This window comes from Pocillopora verrucosa, chromosome 12 (genome assembly GCF_036669915.1).
Source record: "Pocillopora verrucosa isolate sample1 chromosome 12, ASM3666991v2, whole genome shotgun sequence".
In the NCBI taxonomy this organism is placed as follows: domain Eukaryota; kingdom Metazoa; phylum Cnidaria; class Anthozoa; order Scleractinia; family Pocilloporidae; genus Pocillopora; species Pocillopora verrucosa.
The window spans coordinates 20,302,070-20,310,948 of NC_089323.1; the positions used below are offsets into that span (position 1 = coordinate 20,302,070).

Consider the following 8,879-nt stretch of genomic DNA (forward strand, 5'->3'; position numbering starts at 1 on the left):
AAGTAGGGTTAAGTCCTGTTTTGAAGCTTGCTATTTTTGGTGGTTACTACGGGATCCGAGGTGGCTCAGCCACTTTCATTTTGATTTTCATTCGAGTTGTAACTTTGTAGTTTAGGACTAAGCGATCCAACGATTTGGCTGTGATCGTTATCTATGATTTTGCGATTTTTGGTGCTAATGACTGAAGAAAACCTCAGTTTTTGAAGGCACAATGCTCCAATAGAATAGATCCAGGAAATAACTAAATATGTTTGTCTTTGGCCTGAAAGACCCAGACCAGCAAATATGTCATTGGCAACGTTAACCCTTTACACCCTAACATCGGAATGTTTGATTCAGGGAAATAATGTGAGGAGAAATTGGATTCTGGTCACCCTTAGGAGTCAAAGGGTTAAGGTTGCTTTCAGTCTATTTCTAAGCCAAACATATGTCCAGTGTTTCCCTGACGGACCACTTTCTTTCCTTGAAAGTTTATACTCAGAGGCCAACGAAAAAGGAAGAAAAGGAACACAAACGATAGATTATCGTCTCGTGACAATAGACGCACAGTCCGCCTACGAATTAAGGTCGCGTTTTCCTCACGTCAAACGTCAAACCCAAACTATGCTCCTATAGTTTTAATTCATATCACACATGTTGATAGATTTATTTCATCTAAAACAAGAATTTTACATAACCGCGCTTCGAAATATCATGAGAAAAATGGCATTGAACTGCTGGGACTCTCCGACACACTTTTCGTCACCAGTTTCAGGGGAGACTTTTGCTCCGAAACACGATCTGCTTTCTTTGAATAAGCAGTCCAGTTGATAAGCCGTACTTAGCTAAGTACGAGAAGTCATCGAGAGGTTGAATACTCCACGAGATAGACAGGAATGGCCTGGGGATGTAGTAAGTAAAACAAGAATGAAAAAAGAATAAATAAGTAAACAAACTGTGCGCAAATGTCAAATGGCTTATACTCAGCAAACCAAGCGACAAGAAAACAAGCTAATTGATAAGAAATTAAAGTCACTTTTCCCGAGTGAATTTTTGTCAAGCAAAGACACTTTACCTGTAAAGGATCGAACACAATATACTCCTGCTGCGGGGGGCCTGGAAAGACGGGCGAGGGTGTACGACCACCAGTCTATTGAGATAAAATAATGACGTATTAGAGCCAAGTTCTAAAAAGTATTTCTCCTGAAGAACCTAAAAATAACAATTGTAATTTAAGTAAAACAACAACTCACCAAAATAGAATCAAATCCTGGAGGAGGTAACGTTCTAAACATAAAAAACACGAGATTAACCCCTTTACATCCTAACTCCAGCGTGCATATTCTTCATACTGCTCTATCTACATTTCCTAAAGTGCTGACACGGAGAATTCTTTTATCAATTTCGAGCTCTTTTTTTGTCAGAGTAGTATGACTATATTAGCATTCTACTTAGTAAGACAACCAAATAGTCAATGTCTTATAAACCATTAACCTGTTCAAAATTGAGTCGCGTTTTCCAAGCAATTAAGTTGATTTATTTACCTTCCACGATCATGAACCACCACAGATTCAGTCAAACCAAGTCCAACATTACACAATAGCAGCTTTCCAGGCTGAAAATTTTAAAATATATATTATTCGTACATGAGGTTGCTGTCCAAAACAAGTTACATGCGTTAAACTAACTTTCGTGTCTTGTTTTCACCAAATGTAGTTCCAACAAATGTTTCAATTATCGTAATGTTTGCACATTCTCCACCGTTCACCAAAGGTAGCTACGCGCGCATTGGTGTTCCCAGTAACAGTGTAGGCTGCGAGAGGCAATCATTTTTTGCGCAAAAGGTCCTATCAAAGGACCTGTCGGGCGCGCACCTACAATGAGAAGAAAAAACGCTCGCTAGAAAAGCCTACCGGTAGGTTTTACCGGTTTAAGAAGACGTGTTTTCCTGTTTAGCTACACGGTCGAGGAAGCCTACGCATCTGTTGCCTACTAATCTGGTAAGACTTGGAATATCAGTTTAGTGGTAGTATGAAACAGTTCAGTGTATTTCTGAAAACGCGGGCGGCAAAGTCATGATTGGTTTTAGTGTTGCATCTGACGAGTTGTGAGAGTAGTGCGAGTTTTCTGGACCAATCACAGAGCGAAGTAGAGAAGAAAGCAAAGTATTCCCGGATAACCTTCAATGCTCAATTGAAAATTGTTCTAAAAGGGAATTTTATTCGGAAATACGCGATGAAAAATTCCTTACCGATGAAAAGGCTGCTGCTTGACTGGCTTGCATCGAAAAATAAAGACCTTTGCCGTACGGACCACGAGTGAAATCTAAAAAGTTAAATATGGACAAATCTGATTCAACTTAAAGCAAAACACTGTGTCAATAAGTAAATTAAGTAATAACTTAGGGCGGGTAAAATACACAAAAGATATACTATAGACCACATCATACCTTCTTTACTGAAACCTTGTTTCATTATTCTTTCAATTTGTTTATCTTCTGTGCCGCCACAGTAGTACAACTGTGTGCACACCACAGGGTCACCAAGTCTTTGAGTTCTTGCGTCAAAACCTGTTTCCATGAAAGCAATGTGGCAAGACTCTACCTACAGAAGTTGAGCGAGAATGATAGCATAGTACATAGCTTAAGCACGCTATTAAGTCCCAGCCTTATAGTAGCTATGGAGTGCTTGTGTATGTATAATTAAACAAAGTACTGCCTGTAAGGTAATTTGTTCGGGATCAATATCAGTATCTGGGCAACTGCCCACCTTCCCCTTCCCCTCACTCAACAACAGTCAATTGATAACAAGATAGGGTTAATGTTGGGTTAGGGGAGGGGTAGGTGAGCAGTTGCCCAGATACTGATATTGATCCTTTCTTCGTAACTATGCAAAAACACAGCGACAGGGAAATGCACAGAGGGAACTGGTAAAGAACCCCTCCTAGGAATAATCTCGACAAATCCCCGATTAAAACCAACAGAAAGACTATAAACATCTACTTCCGTCACTAGCTCTAATGACATTGAGAAGCCTACGCAAGCCTACAAACAGAAAGTCTCAAATGCATGTTCTCGGTTGTTGAAAAGTGTCTTTATCGCATATAACAGTTTGTATCGATTGTTGATGAACTTTCAAGTCACCTTTTTGACGCTGTTTATTGTAACATCTTTATAGTTCTTAGTGGCCATTAAGCTGCGTTTTATCTGCTGAACAAGCTGTTTTTCACTGCGACTTGTGATAAACGAAGAAACCAACTCCTCATCCTCTGAAAAATTTGAAAGAGTCATTATCAGTAAAAGTTACCTTGCCCTCATCTTAACCCTTTCATTCCCAAGATCTCATCAGTGATTCTCCTTACTGACTTCCATACAGTTCTTATGATGTTAGTTCCGAGAATTTGGTATTGGATCAACTGATGATCCCGTAATTGATATTTTTCTTTATTCCTATCACTTATCCGTTTGAAAGTGTATTGATATTGTAAGGAGAAATTCTGTTTTGGTCACATGGGTGTTACAGGGTTAAACCAAACCTTTCTGAGGCACTTGTTTGAATGGCTGTCTAAAGACTAAAAGGCGATTTGCAGTAGTAAGTGCACTGAAACAGAATAATGGTCTATGTATGTCTGTATTCAGAATTCTCGCGAGCTGCCTCTAAACTTAAAAATTGTAAGTAACAAGTATTAGGCTGGTTTTGAAAACTCCCTAAGAGTACCATCCTTTCCTTTCGTGCTTCTACCAAAAGTTGCGTTAGTTATGTTCGGTCAGAAAGTGCAGGTTACTTTTTTGCTTTTCCAGCATCTTTCTTCTCAAAACGCTTCTTTAATCATCCTGTATGTCAGTAACTTTTGATTGAAAGAAATAAGACTATTGTCCTAGGTTCGTCGTCAAGTCAAGGGCGTAAGCAACTTTTTCTTAAACAAGGGTCGATGAGTGGAGAATATACAAGGACGTTTTTCCAGGGGGGAGGGGTCAAATGCACGTTAGGTCAATACCGCGAGTGAGGTTTTCAATAAATAGCTAAAATGATTGAGCAGTTTAATCACTGACAGGCTTCTTTGAATGTTCATTGATGTAAAGTACTTCTGTAGGAAAGCAAGAATATTTTATGGACATGAATGCTTTGAAAAGGAAGTCAAACAACCTTGAGGCACATCTCGAAAGTCTCCATGGGAAATGGCCTCCAGGTCCCAGTCTAAGTCCGTATCGGTCACGTGTTTTTTGCTGAGCATTTGAGCAAGTGCTTCATATAAATCGTCATCATCTATAAGAAGGAACAAAGGATGTTCAAATTCATAGACAATATCTCAGTGAAAAAGCTAAAGGAAAAGAGACTAATGCCTAATGAGCACATGAACACTGAAAGAGAATAAAGAAATGCAGAATGAATTATTACAGCTCTTTACACTTAAGGACCTTCAAGACTAAGCAGGGTCAAGCTGACGTTGCCTTTTGATTAGCTGTTTCCTTCATAGCTAATAGTACATCAATAATTCCCAACAAAACTTTTTCTGTTACCACTGTCAGAGTCCTTGTTGGCTAGAATACCATCTTTGTCCTTCATCTTGTATGCAAGTAGCTCTTTCTCTGCACAAGAAACATAAGAAGTTTTGTACTAAGTTGTCTGAAGTCCCTGCTTCTTCACACATCAGTAATCTGACTTTTGTCCAAGAAACTCACCCAGTTTGTGTTTCTCTTTTTCCAGTCTTTCCTTAGCACTTGTTAGAGTTTTGATGGCCTCATCTTGTGTGTCAACCTTAAATTGCACATGTCACATTAGCTATTTTAACATGTATCTGATACATTTCAAATCTATGCTCATCATCTGTGATTTTACTTTTATGCACTAGTAATGTTATTGGCCATCCAGTACCACAGCAGCTATTATCTGCTACCAGAGTCAATGTCTGTCTTGTTTTTGTGTTTGTTCCCTCATGGTATAAAAAGCCTTTAACACTTTCACTCCCAAGATCTCAATTATTTATAGTAATTCTCCTTGCTGTCTGCCATAGAATTCTTATGATGTTAGTTGGGAGAATTTGGTATTGGATTGATCAATTAACAATCCCCTAGTTGACATTTTTCTTTATTTTCATCACTTGTCTGCTTGATCTTGTATTGATATTGTAAGGAGATTTCCCATCTTGGTCACTCATGGGAGTTAAAGGGTTCATGTGAGACCAGAAGATAATGCAACCAGACTTTTTTTCTGTCTTTAACAAACCAGAAACAAAACAAACTTACAACAGCTCTGAGAGTCTTTATTTCATGTTGCATCCTCACTACACAAGTGGCCTGAGCCTGGTAAGCCTCAAGACTTTTCTCTCTCCTGTAAATCAGTAAAATCCAAGAGTGTTAAGTTGCAAAAACCTGCAGCAATTGGCCAGGCGTAGTGTATGGAAAAGGTGTCATTTTTTTTCTTTTTAAGCAAGCAGAGGAAACACAAGGGGAGCATGGGGGGATGGGGATTGAGCATATGGAAAGGATCACGAAGAGAAAAAAAGAAAAAGAGAAAGACTTAATCCTTTCATGAAAAATACTCAATACTTAACCATTTTCTTATGTCATCATCCATAGCTTTTAGGTCTCCTTCACTTCTAAAGGTCCCAGAGTAGTCTGAACCTGGTAAGAAAGTATGAACTTGTCACTTTCCCCTTTTTTCATTCTTAAGTAAAAGAGGTGCAATTAAGTCATGGGTGGCAAGTAGTCTCTGAAGAAAGAGAGAATTTTCCCCTCCACTTCTACTCATGATAAGTGGCCATTTTATACTCTGGATAAAAGGAACACCTGATCACAGGGAAACAAAAACTTAATATATTTACTGGTATTATCATCAAAATGAACAACTTACCAGTGAATGGGGGAAGGTAACACATCAATGTGCTATTGATCCAGTTATCTGTCAAATCACTAGAAAAAATAACTAGATCAATGATGAATGGAAGCAATTTTGAAGCAAATTAATCAAACTCATATAAGAATTAGGAAAGGAATTGTGTATCTTACGTAAATCTGCTACAAAGAACCACATCATCAGTGAAACCATTTTTCTTGAAGAAATCAACAGCATCATTGTCAGCATACACAGCAATACTGTCATAAGGACCAATGATGATAGGATCTTTTAGACTCTGGAAGTGTAATAAACAAGGAAAAAAAATATGAAATATGTTGGAAAATATGTCACTTGTTCCAACTACATTCCTCTCCAAGACCTTGCCCATGCAGAGGATCAGACCACTCCTTATAGCATACTTCCTGTAGGACTATCACAGTAACTATAACATTTGTAATTGCAGTCACTAAAATTGAGACTGCCACTCTCATGAGCAACCACATCAAGAATTATATGGGCAACTGCTGTGCCACATGACAATTGTCAGATCAATCCTTCCATTTCCAGGAGGGACCAAACAGTGCAGAGAAATAAGGGATTAACCCATAATATCCTGGTATCAAAATTATAGAGAACTCACTTCAAGGAGAAACCTTCCAATTCCTGATTTGCGACACCTTTTCCTGATTCCAAGTAAGCTCAGTTGCATAACTTTCTCTGAGGGCTTATGACGCGTTGTACTAACAAAAAACAAGCATGTTATGGGTCTTTAATAATTTCATTATTTTTAAACAAATTTTTCAACTTTTTGGAACTCAACTCAAACATGTTTGAATCAAATCCCTTACCTATATGAACGTTCAAAGGTGGCAGCTCCAATGATCAAAGATTCTATTCCTAGATTGGACTCTGAAACTAAATCAGAATCATTTTCATTACACCTATACACATAAATGGTTTCATACTTAACAAGTATTATTTGCTATGTTACTTTCAAATACAAAAGAAAATGGTTATCACCATTGTTATTTTGCCTCTCTATTCTCCTTTTTTTAACTGCCTCAACAAAATCCTCAGCTCCTTTTGAGAAGTCTTCTTCTTCATCTTCACTGTCAAATAAAAAATTTACCCTTTAGCCTTTAAGATTGACTGAGTTCTAATTTCTCCTCACAGTATCATCCTTTAATCAAATGCAAAGGTCATGAGAATATAGGAAATGATCAACAATTTAAGAAGCTCCTGATCTTCAAACAGATTTTCCTTTTCAGTATGATATAAAATGTACTAATTTTAGTACGTAAATGATTAATGTAACATTGATTCCACTTTGCAACTCTCACAATTCAGAGAGGGACATTATCCAGTGCTTAGTGACATTCACATGGAGAATACCCTCTGCTAAATGTGTGCCCAAAAATTAATATTCATTTTTCCTTAATCTAAAGTATGGGAGATAAAATGTACGTAAATTTTTTCAGCTTTCTTTTCATTCTGATCCTTCACAGTAACACTGACTCAAACACAGATACCTTATTTTGAATTTTCACATTCCAGGATAAAAAGAGACACATCAGAAAATGTACAGTTTCACTATATCTACCTTTCAGCAGTTGCATCACTGTCATCTGTGTCACTAAACACACCATCAAACTTTCCTGGCTCAACATCCTTCTCCTTTTCCTTAGTTTCATTCTCCTTCCTTTCCTCTGCTTTATCATTCTTCTCGGTTTCATTATACTTGTGCTTCTTTTTCTCCTTACTGTCACATTTACAAATGTTTCTCTCCATGGAGCGCTCATCACAAACAGCATTTAAATCTTCTGCACTTTCATCATCCTCTTGTGAACTTTCATCAGCAGAGTCAGTAGGTTCATTTTTTACATCTGGTGCATCATTCCAAGAGACTTGTTTACTCAGTTTCTTTGTTTTTTTATTGTTATTTCCAGTTTCTTGTTTAACAGCAGGTAAATTTTCTGATTTCATTTCTGCAGACTGTTCATCAAAAACATCTCTCCACAGTTCACTGCTAATAAATGGTTTCAAACTATCTTCAGTCAACTCTGGATCTTCGTCACTTTCTTGAGTAACACCTTTCATCTCAAGCAAGAGATCTAATTTTTGAACAACAAGAGAATCAAACTAAATTAATTTTAATGTATGAAACACAGTCATTGTGAGTCAGACCAGTGGTTTCCTTTTTTCAACATAAATTTGATCAAAAAGAATAAAATTCCTTGTTTGCATTGCAAAGAATATCTGTGACAAAAAAAAACATTAAGGCCTGAAATAAAGAGAATTAAGGCTTTAGTATAAGGATCTCAAAGGGATAACTTTATCCAGAAATTTTCAAATAATAATTTACAGTGGTTCGTTTCAAGATCAATAAATTCAGTTAAATAATATATTACAGGATTTCAAGGGACTTTCTACGAATAATTTTTCGTCAAGTCCTTACAAAAAAACCATCCGATATTAAAGATCGTCCTCAATATCCCCTAAGTAATGCTGTAAATTTAACCAAACATCCCTAAAAAAATTCGAAAAAAATAAATTACTAATCAGATTAAGTTTGCGGTAGAACAACAATATTTAATTTTGTATAAACAACCTTGAAAGTCTCTAAGTAAAACGATTGTTTTTGCCCATTTTCCGCAGACTGTTGGATACAGAACCTCAGGTGTAATCTCTGGAAGGCAGGTATCATACAATGCTACAACCGCATGGAGCAGATCTTGATTAGAGACCTAAAAGAAAAAGGAAGTGACATGTAAACATTGGCTGGAGTCCTTAGTAACGAGAACAAAGTTCATTTTCAAGAGAGAAATCACACAGTCAAACGCACTTACTCCTTCGATTGCAGTAATGCTTGATTCTAGCAACCTATTGAACTCTATTAAATATGGCTGGACCCGAACTTTCCTTTCCGATTTTGCAGAATAGAAACGAAACCTGGAAGGCATCTTCCAGCAAATCGAATTGACCGCCATCTTGATTCTTTACAAGTTATCCGCTGATTTAAATAATCGCAGTCGACGCTCTTCAGTGTTGATCATGCGCATCACA

The 8,879-nt window shown here is 37.3% G+C and overlaps 1 protein-coding gene across 1 annotated transcript; it reads right to left on the reverse strand.

Moving 5' to 3' along the window:
- Positions 1–634: 634 nt before the first annotated feature.
- LOC131783409 (DNA ligase 1) lies at positions 635–8,803 on the reverse strand. The gene is made up of 20 exons (XM_059100150.2): positions 8,663–8,803; positions 8,425–8,560; positions 7,417–7,927; positions 6,837–6,925; positions 6,665–6,731; positions 6,457–6,556; positions 5,987–6,111; positions 5,832–5,890; positions 5,533–5,602; positions 5,225–5,309; positions 4,661–4,736; positions 4,499–4,567; positions 4,125–4,244; positions 3,122–3,246; positions 2,429–2,582; positions 2,231–2,304; positions 1,524–1,594; positions 1,233–1,266; positions 1,055–1,129; positions 635–880 (listed from the first exon to the last, which is right to left on the reverse strand). The coding sequence occupies exons 1-20, from the start codon at positions 8,801–8,803 to the stop codon at positions 839–841; spliced, it is 2,223 nt and encodes a 740-aa protein (XP_058956133.2). The 3' UTR covers positions 635–838.
- Positions 8,804–8,879: the final 76 nt, after the last annotated feature.